Source organism: Rhinatrema bivittatum, chromosome 1 (assembly GCF_901001135.1).
Source record: "Rhinatrema bivittatum chromosome 1, aRhiBiv1.1, whole genome shotgun sequence".
NCBI classification, from domain to species: domain Eukaryota; kingdom Metazoa; phylum Chordata; class Amphibia; order Gymnophiona; family Rhinatrematidae; genus Rhinatrema; species Rhinatrema bivittatum.
This window is the reverse complement of record NC_042615.1, coordinates 568,645,056-568,672,424: the sequence shown is the minus strand read 5'-3', so window position 1 is coordinate 568,672,424 and position 27,369 is coordinate 568,645,056. Positions and strand designations below refer to the sequence as shown.

The 27,369-nt window shown below is 41.2% G+C and overlaps 1 protein-coding gene across 2 annotated transcripts in view; it reads right to left on the bottom strand.

Annotated features, from left to right (window-relative positions):
- The window catches only part of AOPEP (aminopeptidase O (putative)), a 772,742-nt gene that overhangs the window by 8,021 nt on the left and 737,352 nt on the right, over positions 1 to 27,369 (bottom strand). For both annotated transcript variants that reach the window (XM_029617464.1, XM_029617473.1), the window contains one exon: positions 4,680 to 4,766. In XM_029617464.1, the coding sequence (XP_029473324.1) occupies positions 4,680 to 4,766 (87 nt within the window). The remainder of the gene's footprint in view (positions 1 to 4,679; positions 4,767 to 27,369) is intronic.

Genomic DNA, 27,369 nt, shown 5'->3' with positions numbered 1-27,369 from the left:
AGAAACCAAGTGAAACTACAGTCAATGAATTTGGCTTTTTCATATTAAAAAAAATATAGAAAAATATTTGTAAAAAGAAAAATGTATTGAACTGAGGGCTAGGCATGTATGAATGTATAGATGGGAGTGACTGGGCATATGTATATTTATGAGGGGAGGTGAAAGTGGGTTTGTGAAGGTGTCAGGTTGTATGTTGTGGATAGATGTGTGTATTTACGTAAGTGCATGTGTGTGCGGGGATAATGTGTAGCAAGGTTGTGTGTGTAAGGCTTTTGGGGTACACAGATATGTGTGTTTTGGTGGGGGTGTTGTTGGGGCAAGTGTGTGTGTGTATGAAAGTGTGTGTGTGTGTGTAGGGGTGAGTTAAGCCGCTTTATTTATTTTCCACATCTCTGTAGAGGGAAAGAGGTGTGTGCTGGGAGCAGGTGTATGTGGATTGGGAGTAGGAAGGTATGGGAGCATGGAGGGTTCATATGAAAGTGTGAGTTTGAGTGGATGTCAGAGGTGTGTTTATTGTGTGTGTGTCTTTATTGTGTGTGTATGTATGGTGCATGTGTTTATTGTGTGTGTGTATGGTGCGTGGGAGTGTTGAAAGGTATCTGTGTGTGGGGAGGGAAACTGTGTATGTGTACTTTGGAAGCACCTTTTTGTGCCATCCTCTGCCAGTTATTTTTCCTGCCTCTGCTGCTCTGGGCCACAGTGCTGGAAGGGTGGTGGCAGGAATAGAGCGCTGGTTCAAACAGTTTCTAACACTTTCCCATAGTAAGTAAAAGGGATTTTCTGTGGAGGCTAGGTTCTCGGAAGATACTGATCTGATGCTTCTTTTTTTTTTTTTTTTTTTTTTTTAACTTATCTGAGATATTCACATTTTCTTTCTGCATGCCAAATTTGGTCAATTTCCATCCCTTTTTCTTTTTTTTTTGAAGAGCTATTGTGCCTACAGACAGACAAACATCAATCCCTTTTACAACATTCTTTCCAACATTACATATGTTGGAAAGCATTAAAAAAAAAAAAAAAAAAGGAAAGGCAGTGAAATAAAAAAAGGTCAAGCGCTCTGAAGAGCTTCTGCAATGCCCTCTAGTTCAGAGCTACAAACAAAGGTGGCTTAGCAGGCAGCGTACTGTGGACATTGCTCAATATGTTTGCACCTGGCTGGATGAGTCAGAGAGAACAGCAGTGGCGGTGCTGGTCTTATACCACACTACCCTGGAGGAACCCGCACTGGTATGTGCTCTTTAAGCAGCAGTACTAACAAGGTAAATACATTTTAAATAATCCAGCTGGCAGCTGGAACAAACAGAAGTCTTTGTTTCTGGTTGTCAATTTATGCAGAAGAGATATTAATGTCTAAAATTTGGGAAAGCCATTCTCCACCACAGCAAAGTACATGGGTGGCGCTAGTGGGATCCTTGACAGAACCCTATCACACCCATGCACACGGGTCTGGCTTTTGAATCCGCGACTCTGGCGGTCACACAGGGAACAGTCACTCCCTCCCAATACAGCTGATGAAGGGCCACCTCCTCTCCCTCCCAATACAGCCCCTCAGGGCTGCAGAGAGATCTTTGCTGCAGGGGCCGAAGCTACGCTTTGCTGAGATCAGGGAGGTTAAGCCACTGTGCTGACTGCAGAAATTCCCACTCATGAAATCTGTGGAGCGAGGGGGAAGTGTGTGTGTGTGGGGGGGGGGGGGGGGGACGGGACTCCCTGGGATCATTAGATCTTTGGAGAGCTACCCCTGGGGCACAAGTTGAATACAATTTTGGCTGGGCTAGCTTTTAGAAATGGCTTGTAGGGCCATAGATCTGCTACAGTCTGGCCTTCTTAAGGAAGCCCATGGGCTGAAGAAAAGCTATTGTGCTGCCTCCCCCACCCCAGCAACCCAGCACTTCTAATCTCAGCTTCCCACTGACAACTCCTCTCCTTTCCACACAGTGCAGTGTGCAGATCAACTGTTTGAACCATGCAAGTGAGAGGATACGGAGGCAGGAGGAGGTGCTTTGAATCGTTAGGGTCCCCAGGGTTGTTTCCTTGCTGTTGTCATCTGCTAGTTGGGCTACAGAAACGAGGATGGAAAATGAAGGAAATTAGAAGATTGGGGGGGGGGGGTTGAAAGGTGAGAGAAGGTGAAGAGAGTTGGAAGTGAGGAAGGAGAAGGGAACAGGATGGATGATAGGAGAGGATGGAAGGTGAAGGAGGAGAACAGAAGGAAGAGGAATGATGGAAATGGAGGAGTGGGTTAGGAAGCTGTGGCACAAGCAAAATCAGTATTTTCGATGGGGGGTGTCATCCGCCTATTTCAGTTTTCACACAAGTGAGCCTTGAGCTGGCTCTGCATGCGCACACAACCTATAAAAATGGCATGACGATCAAAGGAATGAACCTAGGGAAAAACAGAGTTTGAAAACAGGGAGTGAAGTCATGGCAAGACATGCAGACTTATTCCAGAAAGCTACAAATATATAAAATAATAAAGATAAGATACTAGGATAAAAATTAGCGGCAAGAAGAATCATAGCTATAATATCAAATGAGGAAGTGACAGTCAACATGAAGCAGACTGAAAGACTAATTAGAAGGAAATCTGATTTGGTGAGGGGAAACAGGAAGAAGCGGAGGACTTTACTAATAAAAATATGATTAGAAAGAAAAGGGAACATATGGCAGGATTTCACAGTTTATGGAGAAAGAGAGGCAGACTGGCAAATTTTAAAATGAGTCAAAATAAAGCATCATAGAGAGAAGTGAGAATTGTGAGACTCCCTGAACATAAATTGCCCTTTTCGGGTTCTAGGGAGTGACATCATCATCCTAGTTTCCATAAGCAAGTTAAAAGGTAAATAGGACAGTTAACACATTTCTAACTATTAGACAGTGGTTCTTCTGGGTCCTAGACAGGTTGGTTGTTAGGATAGTCATAATGAATCTTCATGAAATATCTGCATGCATTTCATCTAAAAAACAGATCTGTATATTGTGACCATCCTGAAATAAATAAATAAATCGGACTGTAAGGACCGGCAAGGACCTGATTTAAACACCAAAGGCAGAATGACAGAGCCTGCCATCAGGAGTTTAAAGTGTTACAGTGTCTCACTTAAAAGGGAAAATGTACTGCTACTGTGGGAGAAAGAAGAGGGGGAGAAGAAGGGAAAAGAAAAGAAGAAACGTGAAACATGGGGAAGAAATAAGAGAGCATGGTGGAAAAGAAAGGGTGCAACTGAAGGTGTGAGAAAGAAGGGAATGGGGAGGGCAGCATGAGATAATCAGTCATATAAATACAAGTTCTACTTCTGTCAGGAGTATTTTTTTTCATCTTTACCATCCATTTTAGGTCTTTCTAGGACTCTGTTAGTGTTCTAATGTCTCCTTTAAAAACAAATTTAAAAATATATCTACATAGCATTGAGATAGGGGGACAAGTCTGCGGCTACCTTAGTTTTCAAACTGCTGTGATGCTTTGTGCGCTGCCATTAACTGCAAAGTAAGAGGCATTACCTGGGGATGGAAGGCACCAGATGAAAGCACTGGACATGTAAATTATTTTACTGCAGTTTTAATATGGGAACGACTAAATCTGCAAAATGGATGACCAACTGCTTGCTGGGAAGGGAAATTTTACTGCGATACTGAAAAAGATTTCTTGAGGGAATGGATGCATAAACCTTTCCTTATGCAATAAAGACTGTACACAATAACTTGAGAGGAGGTAATTGAAAAAAATGTTCTAGGAAGTGGCAAAAGCTTTGCCTGACATGGAGACAAGAATGATTCTGGAGATGAACACAGATGAAAAAAGAAAAAACCAAAATATAGAAATTACTGGTTACAAAAAAATATTAAAGGATGTTGTTGTATATGAGTTTATGGGGTTAGATAGATCTCTTCTGTAGATGTCACATCAGCAACATTATTCACATCTGAACATAGTCTCCATAGTTCATCTACATCACCACCTCTGGACAAGTTTTATATTGGTCCAATAATAGGCATCACTGCCTGCAAAATAATTCACTACTCCAGCACCAGTACTGATACTAGAATATTCTACACCAAGAAACAAATGAAATGCGTTTTAGTTGCTATCTAGAACACATTAAATAGAAAGCACTTATGAGATCTTCTGTTGAAACTGCGCCTTCAATAAACTCGTGCGGACGCGATGCACTGCCACTTGGTAACGTGCGTTTGATGCCATTCTTCACAATGATGATGTTTTATTCTCTTCCTCCTTTGGGTTTCCGGCTCAATCAAAATGTGGCTGGAATCCGATGCCAGGATGCTTAATGATATGGGGATGTACTCCCTATTTTATATCCCCTCCCAAATCATTTATCCCAGTTACACAATGCCTGGGATTCTCTCCATCCCAGGGTCTCCAAATGCTGCATCTCTCAGCCCTGCCCAGCAATCTAACCCAGTTCCTTCCATATGGTACTGCACAGCAGTTCCTCATAGCCACTGGGCGGGTCCATGTAACAGTGCTGCTGAGGACAGCCGATCCTCTAGCTATGTCATACTCTAAGGAGAAACTATTCGGCTGTACACAGACGCAGTTCTGCGCTCTCTCTCTCGGGTCTGAGGTGATAATGGACTGGTTGTTAGAGGAAAGATGCAGGCTCAAAACCTATAGCAACTGACTGAAAATGTGAAAATAGTAAGTGATTGTAACTTGCCTGGTGATCCTGTAGGAATTGTTCAACATCTCCATATGCTGTGGAGTATTTGTGTTTCACTATAAGCTCACACCAGCGATGCTGAACCTTTAGAAGCAAAAAAAGAATAAAATATAAATACAAATGTGCAATAGTGCTGTTTAATTATGAATGATCTCAAGGGATTTTGCAGATACAGAAACAGTTAATGTACAGATCATTGCCACTTAAGAGATTGCCGGGGTAAGCCAGAAGGGGTTTCATTGCAAAAAAATGTTATCCTTGGTTTGTACATCAGCAGTTGATATTGTGATGTTCATTATTTCTTGCTATGTAAATTGTTTCTTTTTTTTTTTTTTTAACAAACAAGTATTCAAATAAAGATAGATGGTAGATATAAAAGGGAACAAATTGTACATACTACTGTAGAAGTATGAAAACTATGGGTAATCTTGCAGTCCTTACTGCAAAATGTACACATGGTACACTGTACCAGGAAACTACTTGAGCTGTAAATTCAGCAATCTGACTAGCATAGCTGCATCCAGTAATTTGGAAGCCTCCCTCTCTACACTATGGAACTCATTAGAGGTCCTACTGTCAGAACAGAGAGAAAATGTTGCAAGAAAAACAATATCAAGAAGTTGATTACAACCATAAATCCCACTTACAATCCAGGTATAGGCCCTTGGTTGGGTTTATTGGATCATGGCAACACAAATTTAATAAATTGTGATACAAATGACAAGTCCTTGAATCAAGAGGGCACTCTGTCATTGCTTCCCTCCATTTGTATTGCCAAGGTTAGTGATCATGATTCCTATAAACTCAGCTTACAGTCAAATACCTGCATTAGAGGCAGGGGGGGTTTAATTTATTTATTTATTTACAACTTTTATATACCGAGGTTCAATTAACAAGATTAATATTCACTTCGGTTTACATTACAACTAGCGACATTAACAGAGACTGAGTCTTGTTTTACAATGAACAGGGTAGAAATAACTTGGATAACCTGGGTAAAAAAAACAATGAACAGGGAAGAAATAATCTGGAATAACATATTCTGGGATACATAATGTTGGGTGAAGCAAAATGGAGAATTGGGTCTGTATAACATGGGTGAAGAACAGGGAAAATTGAGTAGGGGAGGACTATGAGTAGGAGAGGACTATGAAGTCCTAAAGTTGGTTAGTGTACTCATGATGCGGATAAGAAAATGGCTGAAAAAAGAAAAGTTTAATGACTATGGGTAGTAGCTAGGGCTGAAGCCTTGATGGTGGACACCACTGTTCACAAGTTTCAAACTTGTGATAACGTATCCCCTTTCTATGTCTATAAGAGCAATTCTGCTCTATAATCACATTTCTTTAATGACTGAACATTCTCTGCCTTGGGCCCCAGCACGCACCTTTACTGAAGGGTAGCAATGTCCTGCTTTACGGGCATATTACTGTAAAATTATGAAAGATCTGTAAGAAAGTGATTTGAATGCAAAAAAAAAAAAAAACAACGAACACAAATCAGCAACACTTTTAGATCCATCTATTTGTTTACTTAACCAATACATTCTTTTAATTTTGTTTTGCTTCAAGCTTAATTTTGCATCAGGTGGGTACATCTTTACATTTATTTGTATACCTTTAAAACCTTGCTGGGCGGGGCTGGCCCTGTGACTCCAGCACCACTGCATTGCTAGCGTACAAGAAGCAACTGCAAACTCGCCATGCGTGCGAACAGAGCTGCAGTCGGAGAAATAATTTGCCCCCCCTTGACGCATCATTGCCTTGTTTTACCATCTTCCTGTGCTTGCTGCCTTTAAGCGACATTTTGTTTTCTTAACTACTCAGCTGCGTGGTTTGCAGGCTTTTTTTTTTTTCCTGCATCAAGGTCTTCTCCTCTATATTCTCAAATATTTTATAGTGATTCAGCCCCAAAGGCTATTAGCAAAGTGTATTAAAAGAAAAAATAAATAAATAAAAGTGAGAGACTTAAGTTTCGGCTTGTTTCTACTGCCTCTGAGAAAAAAAAAAAAAGAGGCACAACATAATAATCAGTTTTTCTGTTTGTACTGAAACACGAGCCTTTTCCATCTTTTTTTCATACAAATAAGTCTAAATCATGCTATTAGCACCGATGCAAACATTAAACAACTGATTGCAAATGATAACATGTTTCGATCCAGAAGTCGTTTTGAAAATAATTCCCAGGAACTTTTTAACTCAATCTAAGATTACTTATGGAGTACTAATCGTGGAACTCTTGTTCAATACACATACACACACATATATATATATATATATATATATATATATATACGAACACAGCAAAGATACATAGTAAACTTTTGAGAATGCAGGAATCAGCCATCCACAACTTCATATCGCCAGGAGGAATCAGAGTGGGACATGCAACTGAACTGACATTCTCATTAAAGTAATTAACAAGCGATGAATGCTTGCAAGCATCAGCAAATTCCTTGCGCATTCTTCATACCTCAGTTCGATGCAGTCTCAAACAAGGAGGGCAGAATTCATCAGATCTTTAGTCTATCAGTTAAGATAGGCAAAGCCCGAGCAGGTCCTGCTGAGGTAGCCGACAAGCTTAATTTTTTATTACTTTACTATTTTACAGCTTCTAGGTTATGCAAGTAAGCCAGGAACTACCACTCTAAGTGGAAAGAGGATTTGTACACAAGAGAAGGATAACAGTTAGCTGAGAAGAGCTTTGATGTATAAGAGAAAGAATTCCCTAGGCATCCCACATGATGTAATAATGGAAGCTATTTTGAACAGGTTCTTTCACTGTGACACAAAGAATGGTGAGAGTAGGGAATGGTTATCTGCGACTTATACTTTCCAGATAACCATGGCATCTGTTTCACCAGTCCTTCAACGATGCTATCTTCCTTAGGGGGGCTAAATTCTTGTTTCAAGAATAAAAATGTTATTTTTGCAAGACCTGGTGGGGAGTGGCGGGAGGAGAAGGGGTGGTTTGGCGGAAGGGCAATAAGGAACACCTTGCACAGGAATTGTTGCGTCTATAGGAGGGCAAGAATGGTTGCAGTCCTAGCACAGAAAGGTTAAAAAAAACAGTGTGCAGTTCCTCAGAGTGTCCCTAACAGGAGCTCTTAAGGAATGAGATAGGAAGGAAGAAATGGTTGTTGCACAAATGTCAACAAAAATAAAAAACAGAGCACTTAAATACCTTACTGACGAGTTAAAAAAAGTTAGGGACAGTAACTTTCAAGCTGGCACGCGGGCGCACGTGTGTCGGCCCCCACCCAGGGCCCATGGCTATTTCATAACTTGCATGCCATAAAATAGCCTGGCCGCGCGCACGTGTACCCCCCAAAGTTTTAAGCGGGCGAGTGCAAATCCCGCTTTTACCACGTAAACTGAGGGATCTGAAAAGGGGTGCGCACACCAACGCTATTCCCAGTTTTACCAGTTCATCCACAGTTCAACCAGTTAAGAGATCGGTCCCCCAAACCCCGCCCCCCGCAGATCTGCCTATTGATCTTTATTTATTTTTAACTTACACGTCCATCCACAGTAGAAGTTACGCGGCGGGGGCCTGGGCACGCGCCAGATCGCGTAAGTAATTCGCGCGCACATCTTAGGTTCACGCTCCGAGGCGCCCCGCCCCTTTTTTGAAAGCTTTGCGGAGATGCGCGCGCGCACGGCGGGAGAAACGCTCATATCTAGGTGGCGTTTATAATTCACTCGGCACGCGCGAGCGCAACTTATTCTCGCTGCCCCTAAATGAATGCGCGGGCCGGGCTTTTAAAATCCACCTTTAAAATGTTTTAAGAGTATAGATACCATCCCTGAGGTTCTTTACTTTCACTGAATTTATTCGTTGGAAGATATTTCAGAAAGTGCTCAGTCTCCAGTCTCCATACCAGAAAGACCCAAAGCACATTTCAGTCAATAAGGGTCACAATGTTGGTGTAGGCAGATCTATTTATGGACATCCAGCAAAAGCTCCATAAATATTCAGTCCTACTCAGGTTTCTGCTCCTTAGTCCAGGTTAATGTCCTGCTCACAGCTCATCTGTACCCTGATCTGAAACTTCATCAATAGTAATAACCATGCTAACTACTGATTTTTAGGCCACTGTCTGAAGGGAAAGGCCGTTTATGAGATTGGTGTGGGTGTGTGAGTGCGCGTCCCCCCCCCCTAGTAACTTTCCAGTTTGGTGTCCTCTCGACACAAACCTCTCAGGATACATCTGAGAGAGAAGAATGAGATAGGCAGGTCTGCAGAGTTTAATTTTTCACATCCATGCATACGTTTGGACTGCAGACACATGCACGTCCCGGAAAGTAAACTGGATTAGCTCTCGGTGGAACTTCTGGTTAAAATGCGTAGTCATCAAACTTTAATTGCAGGGATCGGAAAACAGAACAAACAAAAAAAAAAAAACCCCGTTCCCTTTCAAAATGCAGGAAAGGTTTTTAGTACTTCACATCTGGTCATACTTTATTCATTTTCCACTTTGTGGCTGAGCTGAGCTCCACCTTGTTCAACATTTCCTCCATGTCTCATCCTCCCCTAGGAGAAAGCTAATATAAAGGGCGAGGCTGGGTGGGACTGAAAACACAGAAGCAAATGAAACAATTCAAAGCTGCTTTTCTGATTGTACTCCAAGTCCAAACTTGATAGCAATCTTGTGTTACGGGTGTGCTTTAATTGAAAATGTGCCTAATGCTCTTCTGTAAAATATTTTGTAATTCTAAGGTAAATTTAGTCTGGAGTCTCATCTATTCTTAGAATTTACAATTACACTGTATTTAAGCAACCAAGATGCCAAGAATGAGTGTGTGGTCAGCTCAAGTTGTGTGCGAGGCACAAAACAAAGCTAAGCGCCCGACACCGACTGGGAAGCGTGGTAATACTTCTCCCAGGCTTTTCTTTTTGGGAACTATTTCACGCACTCATAACTCTAAGAAACTTGCACAGAGTCCAAAATCACAACATTTTGTGCTGTAATCCTCCTTCCATGTTTGAATTAGAAAATTAAGTTTGCAAGTCCCCTTGACAGGAGGAGATACGCAGCCAATTCTGGGGGGGGGGGGGGGGGGGGGGGGGGGGGGGTTTGCAGCTCCGCAGTGTGAAAAGGTACCCACAAGCTGTGCAGTTTGTTTCACTACCCAGCATTTCCAGCCCAATACACTCATTTGTGGGATGAGCTCTCTTGGATCATTTACCACACAGATATATATATATATATACACATATCATACATCATAGGAAAGCTATGACGTTCAGCTTGCCAGTGACATACATTGCTTGTTTGCATGACAAATGGTTCTCTAGATTTGAGAGTCAAATATGGCAAGGTGGAGCACAAAATAGCCTGAAATGAGAGATGATGCAGAAGCAGTGGTTGTGATGCCCAGTTGCCCCCCTTTGAACATTCCTAAAGAAAGTTAACAAACTGTTGTCATTTTTATACTAATCTGTGGCAGTTGATTTTCATAGAATGTTCTATAATTAACAGTTGCTTTGACCAACAGTAGTCTTGGTGATGCGTAAAAAGAAGACGCAAACCTTGGTGGGTAAGGACAATATTGCTGTACACTCAAGATGTGCCATTTCTCTGCTCCCTCTGCTTTCTTAAGATGTTTTCACAATTATCCCGTGGTAAGGGTACCTGAAAACCTTTCTTGGAACAAAGGCTGTCACCTAAATTTGTGTGGCGTGGGCATGTTTTATACTCAAATTAGAATTTGGGACCCCTAGACTCAGCTGAATCGGCGAGAAAAACAATGGCCTCTGCAGGGCAAAGTGAACAAAGATGTTGGTCACATTATTATTATTTAGTTATCAGGACTCTGACTATGCTCCAGATGAACAAGAACTAGTTAGACCTATAAAAGAATAATTTAAAAATACTGTCATATATGAGATCTGAAGACCATAGAGGTCTCCTTCTTCAGATGCCAACAAAAAGGTATCCACCAGGAACCCCACAGAAGATCCCCGTTTTCCAGCTGAGGCTCTCCATGTGGTAATCCCTGTGCACAGCTGTAAAGAGCTAAAATGGGAACACCACTCTCCACACACCAAAGCCGCAGAGTATATATGCATTTTAGCCAGAAGCAGAATTTACAAAATGTGACAAAGAATATCACATTGAGAATCACAATATGCAAAACACTTGGGTGTAACATTAAGAGAATGTACGGCATTTAAAGTGCACCAAAAATCCAAAAACTGCTCCAGGTTCTCCTTCAGTAGCTATTTTTAAGAATATCCCCTCTGGAAATGCACTGAATGTGAGCTTCAGACAGCAGCAAGCAAGATGCATTGCTGTCTTGCTGACAATCTATATATGCCGTGCCATGCCCATCCTAGCGTGAAAAGCACAGACTTATTTTAGAGCTTTAAAAAAAAAAAAAAAGGAATTATTAGTAAATGTCTAAAATGTGCCTGGGCAGGCAGCGACCTCTCTTGTTCTTGTCTTCTTTTATGGAATATCCACTTATCTTCTAAGTACCCTCTGCCAGTATTCTAATTGATACTTCTTTTTGAAATCATCAGTAATATATATTTTAAAATTAAATTTAGTGTGTCATATTTCACAAAAGTACAGAACTTAGGGGGATCATAGATTTAGTTACAGTTCTTAATACAGAAAAACAAATTAAATATATTTAACTTTTCTTCATATAGAAAGTCCTCAGACTTAAGATCATGGAAACCATGTCTTAAGTAGAACTGTTGTAAGTCAAAACCTATTGACCCACAAGAGCATAAGAAATAGGGAACTGGCTCCAGTACGAGGCCCAATACCTTATCTTCACCAAAATAACCTGAAATTTGGTAATATATAGCACTGCAAAAATCACAGGCATTTTAAAGCATTACCTTCTTCTTGTCTGAACTTAGAAGAAAGTGCCAAAGCATGCTTATAGGGCATAGCACTGACACTGTTTTGAGGAGCGGAATTCTCTTGTACCATTCGTACTCGCGTCACTTCACCAGGCCTCATAAACCATTGGCACACTGATGTGCGCTGGTTGGGAGACACTCGGGTGTCAAAGATGAAACAAATGTTATAAACTGGATAATGGGTGTCAATTTAGAAACGTCGTAGCTCTCAACAGTAACTCAAAAACAGCCTGAGTTGAGGAATTCCTGTATTTAAATGTATACAATTTTTTTCATAGTAAGCCAATAAACAGAATAAGCCCATTTGGCACTTTGGTTTTGCAAGGTATGGTAATTAAATCTGTGGCAGTAATCTGTACAATTTTCTGTAATTCCCGCACCTTTTCTAACCACAATTCAAATGGTTTTAACCTACACATAAAGCAATTCCATTTTTATCTGTTGCAAATAAGAATGTCACATAAATATTTAGCTCCTTTGTTTTAATTCAGATGAGAGATATCCTAAAATATTATGCAAAGGACCTTTTAAGGCTTAGGTCACAACTGTTTCTTCTATTACACTATCCCAGTTGTTCTTTAACTTTGGATGATATTTTCAAAATGGCCCACAAAAGGAATAGGTATCAGAGGTATTATACCCTCTATCTTGTAAAGTGATTTTATTGTATCTGACGGGGGTTGGGAAACTTCTACAAACATTTTTAATTTTCTGTAGCTGATAAAAAAAAAAAAATCACTAATGTTTCCATCTCATATTCCAAGAAACTGCTAATCTCTTCCTGTCACACTGTGAATTTGGACAAAATGGAAGGCTGAATTCTGTATTTCTAAGTTTAAGAACAGTGGTGCTCAAACCAGTCTTTGGGCTCCAACCCCACAATGCCAGCTGAGTTTTCAGGATATCCCCAACCAAAATGCACGAGATACATTTGCATCCACTGCTTCCAGTGTACGCAAATATCTTTCATCTAAATTCACTAGGATATCCTGAGACCGTGGCTGATTGGGGTAGAATCCAAGAACTATGAGTACCACGGGCCTAGAAGTGGTGCTCGAGATGGCACATTTTTAACATCCCCAACAACTGTAATGCTGAGAATCACCACATTTCAAAATTACAAAAGCATGACTGGACAAGACAAATTATAGCAATGGGGCATTAACAAAATTTAAGGAAAACACTTTGAAAATCTGACAAAGAAATAACTAGAACCACCAACTTTGTCCCTCCTCCCCACCAAGTCAACAAAAATAATGGAATGGGTATAACAAATATTTGTTACAGAATAAAGAGAATTTCAGACTTATCTGTGATCATCTTCCAGCATTTTCAATCACAGGCATCAGAATGGGATAGGCAACAGGGGCCATGACCACCTCCAACCTTGGCCAAGGTAAGATATGTAACTGAATGCTTCTGAAACCGGCAGGCAGATGAGGTGACTACTCTCCCAACCCACTCTGTGCCTCCCTGTGATCTTCCCTTTTCTGTGCAGCCTAATTTCCACATGAGCAAGCTGCACAGAAAGGGGAGGATTGTCACCTGCAGGTCCTTTTCAGCTTTGCTGCTGCTATTATGGTTGCTGCAGGAACTGCTGTGGGATCTGATCAACCTTCCTGCTGCTGCTCTGCTCTCCTCCTGCTCTGGAGGGTAGACAGTGAGGCGAGCAGGATGTTGGGTAGAGAGTGCGGAGGACAGTTGTGGAGTAGAGGTGGGAGCTGGAGGAGAGCAAGAGGAGGAAGGGGGGCAAGGGATGAGAGAAGGGAGGAAGAGTGGGAGCAGGAGAAGAGAGGAAGAGGAGGGGAAGAAGGGGGTGGGGTCGGGGAAGGGAGGAGGCGGCTGAAGGGAGAGGATAGACTTGGGCAGGAAGAGGAAACAAAGGTAAGGCGGGGAGAAAGAACAGGGGGACTGTGGGCAGATGACAGAAAGGGCTGGGAGCAGGGGGAGAGCAAGAGGAAGGGACTAGTGGCAGAGGAGTGAACTAGGCGCAGGAGGAAAGAGCTGAAGAGAGAGACGTGTGTGTGAACGTGTGTGGTTTTGGTTGGGGCTGTTCTCCCTGGCATGCTGGTGGGGGCAGGGGGTGGTGTAGGGAACATAACAGCCCTCAAACCCCACAATAGTGACTGAAGCCTGGTTTAGCTTATGCATGGAAGTAAACGTATTTGTTTCAGATTTTCCAGTTTTTTCCTGCATACAGAGTCTGGGCTTCATTGGGTTTGCATTTATGTTTTTATCTGCACATTTGTAATTTGTGGTCTACTATTCTGCATTTGCTGAAGGTCTTTCCAATGTTCTGCAAGAGTGTTCGAGTTGAGGTATTCTGCTAGGGTGTAGAGATCTGTAGCAGTTTTGATTCACTGTGTTTTCCCAACAGGAGGTGTATATTGGTATTCTAGGGCCCAGTGTAATATTTGCAGTGTTGCCTTTTCCTTGGTAGGGTAATTGATGTTAGATTCCTGTGAATTAATGCTGTTGTGGTATGGCAGGTTTGCTACATATTTACTGAGTTTTTTTTCATGTAATTTTGTGAGGAGTTTGTTTTTGTTTTTTTTTACTGTATCTGAGATAATACCTAAATTCTTTTGTATAGTGAGGTGTAAGGGTGGGATATCCTACTTTGTGCCCCCCATTGTTCGAGGTGTGTGTGTGTGTGGGGGGGGGGGGGTGGTTGTGGATCTAAATCATATATTTAAAGAACTGGACGTACAGGATTTATATTTGGTTTCTTTTACAATTACAATGACAAGAATGAACCTGACTCTTGGTATGTACACTTGGTATGATCTCAACCTCTCACATTTTCTGCTAGTTCTCTTAATACTTGCATTGTGCCAAAATGCCTTCTTTCTGAAGCATGTACACTGTAATATATATACAGGTAATATACTGAGGTGGGGCTTGGAAGTTTTTAATCAGGCGAATGGTGCTCAAACAATTTAAGAGCGTTCTGTTTCTTTAGGCCACTATTTTCTTGGTCTCTGATGATTACATCTCTTGGTATCTCTCCATTCACAGTACATACAGTACAGTCGCTTAGCACTTTTGTCGTTTTCTCCTTTACCACCATGTCTCGTTTTCTAGCATCAAGCCTTTTGTTGTTTGGTCTGGGAATGAATAATTATACTCCACGATTTAAGCTGTGGCACCTATGCTACAGAAAGCGCAGAGAGGTTAACAGTGCTAAAAGGTCAATGGTAAAGTGCAGGTTTCCACGCTAAGGGAGCCTTGAATGACTTAAACAATGTGTAAACATCTGCTAGAAGAGCACAGGATGTGCATGGGGCAAGAGGTTAATCTGGAACCAGTGTAGGGATATTTCAGAGCCCTGGGTCAGCTAAATGTCAGGAGTTACCTACCCTTCTTGACAGACAAGGGGCTCGGTGACTGAACAAAAGGGATAAAAACCCTGACTCTACAGAGTTGGGGCTGCTTCCAGACTATGAGGGAAAAAGACTGGTTTGAAGCCATGATCCTCATCCAAGATTACAGAAGGGAGCACTAGGAGTAGGCAGGGATTTTCCTTTCAAAATTCCCAGAGGCCTGAGGAGAGGAAGCAGAGGGTGCAATACAGCATGGAAGTTGCAAGTTAAAAGATAAGGCCTTGTGTTTAGCTAAGGCAGGAACTCATCTGGACCAGGAAGCCAAACTGTGCCAGGGATGTTTTGGGGTTTGGAGGATCCTGATACTGAACTAGAAGGATTTTTTCTTGAGCTCAGCAGGACATTCTTGCAACTCTTTGCTAAACTGAGGAACTTAAAAGACAGGACCAGGCTAGGTGGTGGAACAGATTGAGAAGAGGGAAGAAACAAAGCAACCAGAAACCTTGTGCTGTACGAATCAACTGTTACTTAAGGAGAGGAGTTATAAGGAGAAGAGTTAAAGATTCTCTGGAAGTATAATTTTATTTAATTTCTGCATCTACCTGTACTGTCGCTGTCACTATGTTTGATCCTAAAGATTCTGCAGTAAACGATTTATTTTTTGGAGCACAACTTGAGTCTGGAGAGTGGTTTGTTTGTGTGGAGTGTACTCAGTGTGATACTGGCCCTGCAGGTTATCCTCCACCCCCCCCCCCCCCCCCCCGCTAACGGCCCTGGACATCTATTTCCCACCTCGGGATAGTAACTGCCCTGCTCCCTGAGGCTGGGGAGGTGGTCCCTGGTGCACCAGGGGTTACAAAGTGAAGAACGTACGTAAGAAAGAATTATATTAACTTTAAATGTAAAGTAAGGAATTGGTCCGTGGGAGATGGAGGCTGGAGCTGAGGGAGGAGTTAGGGGGAAGTGTTTGGTTGGCCTCTCCAAGCAAAGGCATTCAGCTGCCTCTGTTTTCAATGAAAGAAACACTGGGAGGAGAGCGAAGAAAAACTATAATGAATCTACCTCGGAGATGCAGAATTTACTCCTGGTGTAGCACAAACTGCAGAACAGAATTATGTCATGAAGCAAAAATAAAATAAGCCTTGGACATGTTTTTACAAAGGCTGTAGATATGTAACCTTTGCTGTCTTTCCTCAGGTTTTTTTGTTTCGTCTTTGTGATTTCACAGTGCTTTCTCTTCATACCATGCTGGCCCTCTCTCCATAAAGTGCACTAAACACTAGCAAACAGACAAAATACTTTATAAGGCATTAAAAAGTCAAACAGCTCATAAGAACTTACCATACTGGGACAGACAAGGGTCCATTAAGCCAAGTATCCTGTTTCCAACACTGGCAAGTCCAGGTCAGAAGTACTTGTCAGGATCCCAAATAGCAGATAAATCACATGCTACTAACAACCAGGGATAAGTAGCGGCTTTCTCCATGTCTACCCGGTTAATAACAGTTTATGGACTTTTCCTCCAGGAACTCATCTAAATCTTTTTTAAACCCAGCTACACTAACTGCCTTTATCACATCCTCGGGCAACGAATTCCAGTGTTCATTGTGCATCGAGTGAAAAAATATTTTCTCTGATTTCTTTTAACTGGCTACTTAGTAACTTCATGGAGTGTCTTCTGATCTTAGTATTTTTTGAAAGAATAAACAATCAATTTGTATTTACTCGTTCTACTCCACTCATGATTTTTGAGACCTCTATCATATCCCCTCTCAGCCATCTCTTCTCCAAGCTAAAAAGCCCTAACCTTTTTAGCCTTTCCTTATAGGGGAGCCATTCCATCTCCCTTATCATCGTGGTCACCCTTCTCTCTACATTTTCCAGTTCAGCTATGTCTTTTTTGAGATGTGGCAACTAGAAGCGTACATAGTACTCTAGATGCAGTCTCATCATAGAGCGATACAGAGGTATTATGACATTTTTTGACGGCAGCCACACACTGAGCTGAGGATTTCAAAGTGTTGTCCACGATGATTCTTATGATCATAGTAATTCCTAATATGGAACTTATCATGTAATTACAGTTTGGATTATTTTTCCCATGTGCATCAATTTGCAAATGGCCAAATTAAATTTTATTTGCCATTTTGTTGCCCAGACTCCCAGTCTTACAAGATCCTCCTGCAATTTCTCACAATCCGCTTGTGATTTAACAGCTTAGAATAATTTTGTGTCATCTACAAATTTGAACACCTCATTCATTGTTCCCTTTTCTAGAATTTTCTCTCCAGATCGAACAAATCTTTCGCCTTATAAATATATTAAAAAGCATCAATCCCAGTAGAGATCCCTGGAACACACTACTATTTGTCTTCCTCCATTGAAAAAACTGACCATTTAGTCCTATTCTCTGTTTCCTATCTTTCAGCCAGTTTGCAATCCACAATAGGATATTGCCTCCCGTCCCATGACTAATTTTCTCAGAAGTCTCTCATGAGGGGCTTTGTCAAATGCTTTCTGAAAATCCAAATATACTATATTCACCGATTCACCATTATTCATATGTTTATTAACCCCTTCAAAAATTGCAGCAGATTAGAACACAAGAACTGCCATACTGGGTCACACCAAGAGTCAATGGCCAATCCAGGTCACAAGTATCTGACAGGATTTCAAAGACTGGTGAGACAAGACTTCCTATGTATAAATTCATGCTGGCTATGTCCCATTAATTTGGGTTTCACCCTTGTCACAGTCCCTATCACTGTTGCTGTCAGGCTTTGATACCACTCGCCAAAGGTTCGATTCAGGTACGCAATATCTCAAAGAACTATTGGACTTATCAGCTTTCAACACTCTAAACCGTGACTTCCTTCTTGCTCGCTTAAGGGCATAGAAATAAGTACTTCGGTTCTCTCTTGGTGCACATTTCTTCCATACCGGTTCTATAACATGAAAATCGGAGATGCCTCCTCTGATTCATATCATCTTCTTGCAGGAGTCCCTCAAGGTTCTTCACTTTCCCCTATTTTCTATAATATTTATCTTATTCCTCTCTGCTCACTTCTCTCCAGTCTGGTTGTCTCATTCAAACTGTACACAGACAACATTCAGATTTTTCCCCCCTAATTCTGTCATCAATGGAGTAAACCTTGGAAAAGGTAAACAAGTGCTAAGTAAGGATTGAAGATTGGCTATCAGCCAATAAGCTGGTCCTATTGTTAAAAAAAAAAAAGGGGGAGTGGTTCCTCTGTCCTGCACGGAGGGTGGCCACCGATTCTTTAAGCATCCCCTTTAAGGGGACCTTCTTACCTATAAAGAATCAGGCTCGGAACCTGGGGGTTCAAACACATTCCTCTCTGTTTCTGAGACTGCATTTCGGTTCCTTGATCCAAGCATCTTATTATACATTATGCCTTCTGTGGTCTTTAAAGCCTCCTCCTTGACCAGGCAGATTTTTGTTTAATAATGCAATCTAAAATTCTATCTGCACTCCACTATTGTAATGTCCTTTTCCTGGGTCTTCCCAATGCATACCGTAACACGTTACAGTTAATACAGAACTCACCTGCTAGACGAATCTATAGGTTATCTTTACAGGATCATATTACCCTGCTTTTGCTGCTCTGCATTGGCTGCCAGTTTCATGGCAGATCAAATTCAAGGCCTTAAATGTATTATTTAAAACACAAAGGCAAATTTGGTCCCACCCTGCATCAAGTCATCCATTCAATCATACCATCCAGAGCGCCCACTCCACTCATCCCTACACCGTGGAACAACCTGCCTGAAGATAATAGGGCAGAGAAGGATCTGCTCCACTTCAGAAAAGCTCTTAAAACATTTTTTTCTCACTAGCATTCGGTTCCCAGGCCTCTCCCTAGGGTGTAATGCAAACTAGGCATTTCTGGTGACAAAGGTAGCCACTATTCAATTCCTGGTATTTTATCTTATAAGTGTGTGTATGGTATTAAATTGTTTGTTGTTCTATGATTGTGTATGTAGAATTGTAATCCACCAAGGTTTGTGGATTGGTGGAATATAAATCGCTTAAATAAATTAAACCATGACTTTCTATATGATCTGTGATTTTGCTCTTTACACTTGTTTCTATGATTTTTCCCAATACTGAAGTTAGGCTCACTAGTCTATAGTTTCCCAGATCACCCCTGGAGCCCTTTTTAAAGATAGGGTTACACTGGCCACCCTCCAATCTTCAGGTACAATGGATGATTTCAATGATAGGTTATAAATTACTAGTAACAAATCTACAATTTCATTTTTTTAGTTCTTTTAGAATGCTAAGGTGTATATCATCTGGTCCAGGTGATTTGCTACTCTTTAGTTTGACAATCTGCCCCATTAAATCCTCCATGATCACCGTGATTTGTTTCAGTTCCTTTGAATCACCACCATTAAATACCATTTTTGAAACTGGAATCTCCCAAACATCCTCCTCAGTAAACATCAAAGCAAAGAATTAGTTTGGTCTTTTCCCTAAGTGCCCCTTTAACCCATCGATCATTTAATGGTCCATCAGATTCCATCACAGGCTTCTCACTTTGGATGTATTTGAAAAAGCTTTTATTTTGAATGTCTCTATGGCCAGCTCCTTTTCAAATTCTCTTTTTGCCTACCATTTCAATGTTTTGCATCTAACTTGGCAGTGTTTGTGCTTTTTCCTATTTTCTTCATTTGGATCCACTTTCCATTTTTTGAGAAATGTTCTTTTTGGCTATAATAGACTTTTTCACCTCACCTTTTAATCATGCCAGCAGTTGTTTGGTCTTCCTTCTACCATTCTTTTTTATATGTGGACTACATCTGGTCTGGGCTTCCAAGGTGGTATTTTAAAACAATGTCCATACCTAATATAAACTCTAATTTCCTCATTTTATCAAAGTTTCTCTTTTGAAAGTTGGATGCTTGAGCAGTTGTTTTCCATAATGTTATCCCCCCAGTTAAGTCAAATTTGATAGCATCAATTCCATTTGTTATTCGTGGTTCTCCATCAGTGCTACTGTGATAATCTAAAAACTAAAGATCTTCCATAAAACATCTATTTCCCCCACATATTCTTCTTAATTGCACTTTTCTTCTGCTCCTTTTGGCTTCCAGTTCAAGCAAAACTGACTTCTGTTCAGCCAGAGGACGATTAATCTTCATTCACCCATGGATGTTTCCTCTCGTACTACTTATTGCTACTACTTATTCCTATAGTGCTACTAGGTGCATGCAGCACTGTTCAGATACAACGTCCCTGCTTCACAGATTTCACAATCTAATTAAGACATGCAGACAAGACAGATACATTTCAAATAATCATTATTACAGTAAACATGTTTAAAGCGAGAAGGCTAAGATCTGAAAGAGTCAGGAATTTGAGATTTAAAATTTTTAAATGGTGGGGTTTTAGGCAGGGCTTGAATACAGCCAGAGAGGAAGCAAGATGCATCAAATCAAAAGGCTGATCCAGGCATATACTGCTACAAGACAGTGCAAAGTCTGAAATTACATTCGATAAATGCAACAGTCATTTAAATAGGTTTTTAAAAACTTAGGGGTACATTTTCTAATGTGCACAGACTTCCCGATGCACACACATGGATGCGCTGCTTTGCTAACATGCACGCGTATGTTAGAAAATCCGTGCGCTGCACGCACATGAACACTGGATTTTATAATCCGCGGGCGTTATGTGCAGGCAATGCGTGCAAAGGGGGGGAGACTTACACAATTTCCTCATGGCAACACATGCCGGCCTTCCCCAGTTCGCTCCAATTGAGGAGCAGACTGGGAGGGATCTTCTCTACTCCCCTACCTAAATTCCCTCCCTCTTTCCCTCTCCTCCCCACCCCCTAAACCCTTTTTTCTCCTTTGTTTGACAACTTACTTCAGCTCCCGAGCTAAAGTAAGTTGCGTGCTCCAGCAGCCAGCTGGCGCGCGAATCTACAAGACAGCAGTCAATGGCGCTGTATTGGCCTACTCCCTCTGCCCAGAACATGCCCCCCGGCCCACCCTTTCCAGTAAGCCCGACACTTGTGCACATACCGTGCATGCCAGGTGTGCGCAAGGCCCGGCCACGCATGTAAAGGCCAGGATTTATGCACGCAGGGCTTTGAAAATCTACCCTTTATTTGTTTAAAAACAGGTATTTGAGTTTGAGTGGCAGTGAACAAATTAATGACAGTATTCGACTTTTTGGCTTTTGGCAAAGGCGTGAGCATGTATTGCTTTTTTAGCTGTCATATTTGTTTTGATGTTGTAACTACTGTTGTCTTTAACTTGTAATTTGATTATGCATGTTAAATTGTACCCCACTGAACACAAATGGAGGCAGGTGGGTTATAAATTTTTAAAATAAAATGAATAAAAAAATAAATTAGTAATGGAGACAGATGATAGCAGCCTGACTAATAGAGGTCATAAGGAGAGAAGTTGCAAATAAGAAAGGAAAGATAGTATGAAGCTACAGAATGAATGCACCTGTAAGAGAAACACAGTAGAATGTAAGAGGAGGGGGAGGGAAGTGGATTTGGAAGGAATGATAAGAAGTTCAATCTTGGCCATATTAAGTTTAAATAATGGTAGGGCATTCAAGTAGCTATGTCAGGCAAACAAGCTGAGATCTAGGACTGGATTCCAGGTAAATGTTATGGTGTAGACAGACAGTACTGAAAGCTGTGGTAGGAGATCAGAGACTAGATCAGAGACTCAAAGGCTAGAGTTTTGAGCATCTATATAGAAAAATGAGGAACAAAAACCCAAATGAAATGAATTGTAATGAGAGAAGAGAAGAGGGTCTAGGACAGAGCTTTAGGGTACATTGATGGATAATAGGATAGCAGTGGAGGAGGATCCACCAAAAGATACACTAAAGGTGCGATGGAAGAGATCGGAGGAGAATCTCAAAGAGATGAGGACAACCAGGAAAGAATGGAGTCGCAGAATACAAATGATGACCAATCGTCCAGGAGCAGGTGGCGATTGGCAGTGTGAAGACTAGTGAAAAAGTCAGGGAGGATGAGGACTGAATGTGGCCCCCTAGCCTTGGGCATGAAAACATCAGTGGAAACTTTGACAATGGCCATCTCATTGGAATGCTGATAGTGGAAGCCAGATTGGAGATGAACAAAATCACAAATGGTTTGGGATGTTAGAAAGTCAATGTAATGGAGGTAAACAGCACTTTTGAGTAGTTTGGGAGGGAGATTGATAGCAAGTAGCGCAAATAGGATCCAATGAATGTTTTTGATGGAAAGATTTAACAGCATGTTTGAAGAAGGCAGGAATGGTTGCAGTTGAAGTGACAGATTGAGGCTATGTAGGAACTTTAGTTTTCAGCTCTTATTTTATTTTTCCTGGGATTTTATCAGGTTTTATTATAACAAATATGGGAGAAATATGTGAAATGAAAAGTTTTTTTACTCTGATTTTCTCCCATTTTTGTTTGTTATAAACACTGAAATTTCCAGGAAAAATAAAATAACTGAAAATGAAATGACAGATGGAGGGCATGATGACAGGGGAGACAGAACTGAGAAGATGGCAGTAATGGTGTCAGAGGAAGTGGTAGCGAGTTTGAAGCAGGAGAGAAAATGAACAATTTCCTTTTCTGTAACTTCGGAAAAGGAAGAAAAGATAACACAGGGTAAGGGGAAGGGAGAGGAGTAAACCAGAAGAAGGGCGGCATGTGTGCGGGTGGGTTGGGTGCTCCAGTGGCAAACTGAAGATGAATCTTGTGAACCCAAGTCATGTGCAGCAGCTGATAGTCTGCCTCCTTTTAGGGGCTGTGAATGTTGCCTCTGCAGCATCACCAGCCCACCCAAGAAACAGTAGGCAGGCTTGGGGATCAAACCTTGATTTATACAAAAGGTGTGGCTGTTCTGCACTTGAGATTCAAACCTTGATCCCCCATATGGTGGCACGCAGCTCTGCCACTAAGCCAGCCCAAGTCTACTTTTTACAAAGACACAAAGGGCCGGATTTTAAAAGATTTATGCACGTAGAGTGCCTTACGCGCGCCGGGCCTATTTTATAAAGGTCCGGCATGCGTGTAAAGTCCCGGGATGTGTCTAAGTCCCAGGGCTTTACTAAAGGGGTGGTCTGGGGGTGGGGCCAGAGGCCTCCGACACAGCAACCATTTGCGGCTGTGTTGGAGGATCGCGTGCCGGCAGGCTGCCGGCGCGAGCAAAAGGTGAAATAAGAAATTGGGGGGGTGGGGAAGGTTAGTTAAGGGGGGAAGGCAGCGTGGCTCGCCGCTCACAAGCTACACAATTGTGCACCCCCTTGCGCGCGCATGTTATAAAATCGGGCATTCGTGTGCTCGCGCCGAGTAGCGCGCGCTCATGTACACCCACACGCAGGTCTTAAAATCTATCCCAAAGTGTAGGAAAGATCTGAAAAGATCTCTTGGCACCTTGGGTAAACGTGTTCAGATACGCTCTTCCTATAAAAGTTCCCATTTTTAATCAAAGATTTACTTTTATTAATGAGAAGAATAAAAAAAAGAAAAATGAAATGTAATGCCTCCTCGACTCTGGATATTTTGGACACTTTTAATATGTCATTGTCCAAACTGGAAAGAAGCTGAGAAGTAAGGAGTCAACGCATATTCCATCTTCCATCTCTTTGCTTGTCATTAAATTCATGACACACGAGAATACTCTCCTTGTTTATTTTTCATTGTGGGCAGACAAAGTGATGAATGGTTTGCTACCAAGCTAGCTGAAAACAAAAAGAGAAGTGCAAACATGGCTGCAAGCCTTAGGCAGATTGTTGCAGCTTTTTCAACAACATCTGCCGGAAGAGGAACCTTCCCATAGCAGGCTGTGTATATGCTTTTGTTTTCATTTCTGTTAATATGGACATCTTATTGTGGGTGGGCTCCTAGCAATTGAGTACATTTTGAAGTATCAGTCAGTTTGTACTGGAAAAACTGAGTGTAACAGACATCTATAGACTCTACATGCAGTATTTGAAGTGTTCACGTGTGTTCTATTCCACCTTTCTTTTATGGCCATTGTGTCTGTATATGTCTTTGTGCGTGCTGCATCCAGCCGTTTGTGTGCAAGAATGCTCAAACTAGTCTTGAATTGAACTTGAGGCAGGCAGGCACAAGTCTCGCTCAAGTTCAGCCAAAATCTCCAACTGCAGATTTCTCAGAGATATACAGAAAAAACTGCAAATCTTGGAGAAAGCTTGTGGAAAACCACAGCAGATCCACTGAACTTGGGCAAGCCCTGGAACTCTGCAGCAGATTTCGTGGGTATCCACCGTGGGATTAAGCAGAACTCACTGCAAATTTTGCCAACAACTGTTCTCTCTTTACAAATGCTTTCCAACACCGAGCTATGAAACCTTCAGATCCTCTGCTCCGCCACGGACTGTGACCTTAAGCAAGTTTGATTGTAGCTTTCAGGAGTGGGGGAACATTTAACCACATGGATTTATGCTGCACAGTACTATATGCAATAGTGCTTGATAGTGCAGTATTATATATTAGAGTAAATGTTATGCTCATTGGCAAGGGGCATGCTGTACAATGCCTAATGGACCATGGTGGACAACTGACCCCAGAAGATGACAAGGAATGTCAAAGGCTATAAACTCAAATTATCCTGCTATGAGTAAACACGGACGCTATTACAAAATGCTCTGTGCTTTTAAGGCACACTTGAACATTTGTTTTGTTCGTTACCTGATTTTATTGTGCAGATCTGTTCATAATGCCCTTTCACCAATAAAGCAATGCTCACCTTTAGCAAGTCAGCCTTCTACATCTTCCCTGCCATTCCTGGCAACTAGTGTTCCTCCATTCCTGCTTCTTTACTCACCATTCAGCTCCTGGATGGATGTCTGACCAGCAGCAGGACTAGGAAGACATTTTTAATTTTGATGCTGTGAAAAGTCCCAGCACTCCTTTTGCCCTGACTCAGCTTTTCATAATAAATATTAATCCCTCCTCCCCCAACCTGCTGAAGCCCCCAGCGCTTCAGAGAAGCAGCAACTGCGGCACCATGAGCACTTCCGGTTCCAAAGTATGTAGCATTCCACTTTTTCAGGTATGAAAAGGTGAGCCATGATCATACTGTAACTTTGGGGTATCTTAGAAGCTCCAACATGTTTTTGTCTTAGTATACAATTCTAGTTGCAGATTATAGAAAAGATGTTTCTCTCTTTTAAAAGAAAATATATTAAAAACAGATTCCTCTACAAGTTGAAGATGACATGGGCACAGTAGCATGACCTTCTTGAAGATTTTGCAAGGCTAAAGTTAGTGGCTCAATGCACACAATGATAGTCATAAAAAAAAAAAAAAATAGACTATTGATGCAATATCAGAAGAACACTTCCCCACAGACACACACAAACAAAATATGTGTACTCCAAATGTACGTGGCATTTTTAAAAAAATCTTTTGAATTCTTCCAAAGACCTTCTCCCCCACAGAGTGCACTGCCCAAGAGATATTTGCCTTTCTCTCTTTCAAATAAAGTAAAAAAAAAAAAAAAAGTAGTTTCCCCCTGGCTCTGCCAGGTTTGGTTCTGTCTGTGGTGTGGTGCACAAGGCTGTAGCCCATTGTCTTTCACAGTCAAACCTAGCAATGTTCTGGGTGTGTCAGGTCACTGCTTGCAGCTGTGCTGAACTGCACAAAGCCTGGGCTGTCATCAAAAATGGAAAGAGCAACAAAAGACAAAGCCATTTGAATGTCATTTATTCTCCTATTAAGTTTTTATCTCTGGGTTCTTAGCTGAGTTTTGATTAGTTGTTGGACAAAAATGAACCTTTCATTTCACTACAAGACAGTGTCATGCCATATGAACAAAAAATAGGCTAGAAGTAATAAACTGCAGCAACCAGTAATACTTGTTTTATCATGTGACCATGATACTGAGATGCTGCTATAAATTACAATATGTGAAAAACTGACAACTTTGCTAATGTTAAATATTTTTAATTATATATGCCAGGGGTAGGCAATTCTTGTCCAGAAGTGCCTCAAACAGGTCTGGTATTCAGGATATCCACAATGAATATGCATGTAGATTTATCTCATGCATATTCATTGTAGATATCCTGAAAACCAGACTTGTCTGTGGCACTCCAGGACTGGAGCTGCCAATCCCTGATATGTGTTATGTGTACAGATATAGCAGGATTTATACAAAAGGTGTGGCTGTTCTGCGCTTGAGATTCATGTGATATATCATCAGCAAGATACACAAATCTTGGCTAATCACTCTCCTAAGGGTTTAGTAGGTATTGAGACCTTTTAAAGGACTAACAAAAAAGAAGTCTTAGTTCATAAGCTTTCCAGAACTCATAGGCCTCATCTTCAGTAGCTATAATCTGACAGGTATCCTGCAAACAGAGTAACATGACTGTAGAAGACGACCATATGGCCCATCTAGTCTGCCCATCCACCAAATTAATTTACTTTTGTAATTTCCATCACTTCCTTACAGCTCCACTGTATTTATCCCATGCTTTCTTGAATTCAGATACTGCTTTTGTCTCAACCACTTAACACTGGGAGGCTGTTCCATATATCCACCACCCTGTAAAGAAATATTTCCTAAGATTACTCCATAGTCTAATCTCTTTCGGGCTGATGTAATAAACTGCACTAAAGCTGCTGTGGGTTTTTGCGCTAGTCTTACTTGTGTACGTAGCAATGGGGCCGATGCAGTTGGATGCGGGTTGTATAGGCACTACCTAATCCCCTTATGCAGTATTAATGCCTACACAATGTGCGGCGAAACTAATAGAGCTCATCACATGCAAATGCATGTTGATGAGGCTATTACCTCATATTATATTACCTGCAATATGATTAATATTGTAATTATCTCCGATCTTATCATGATCTGAAAAATTTCTGTATTATTAATAATGTACTATTAAGTTGATCCGCCAGTCTTATACCCCTAGCTAATTTCTAGTTTGATTTATTTCAATTATTGTAAGTTCTATGTTATCAGCTATATATCATTACTTTTATCTGTTGAATGTAAAGCTTGTTGCTAATTTAATGTTCTTTGTAAACCAAGGTGATGTTTGCTAACGAGCCGCGGTATATAAAACTCCTTAAATAAATAAATATATATTAGCAATCACCCCCAAAGCAAAAAATAAATATGCATCTAAGACGCACATTTTTGCTCTCAAAAGATAAAGCCTGCCTAGAGTAGGTGTTAATTGCTGAGCACTGTCAAAAGTTGTATATCCTCCTACTTAATATTGTCAGCATGTGTCATATCGATGCGATATTAAGTAGGAGGAACAAAATCTTAAAACAAATTTAAAAAAAAAAAAGTTTAAAAAAAAAGTGCCGGTGGTCGGGTTCAGGAAATGGACGCTCGGTTAACAAGCGTCTGTTTCCTGAACCCCTGGCTGTGCACTGATTAGGAAAATGGAAGCCAATAAATTCGGCGTCCATTTTCTAAATTGGTGACAGCCAACCGCTTGTGGACTCCTTGAAACAT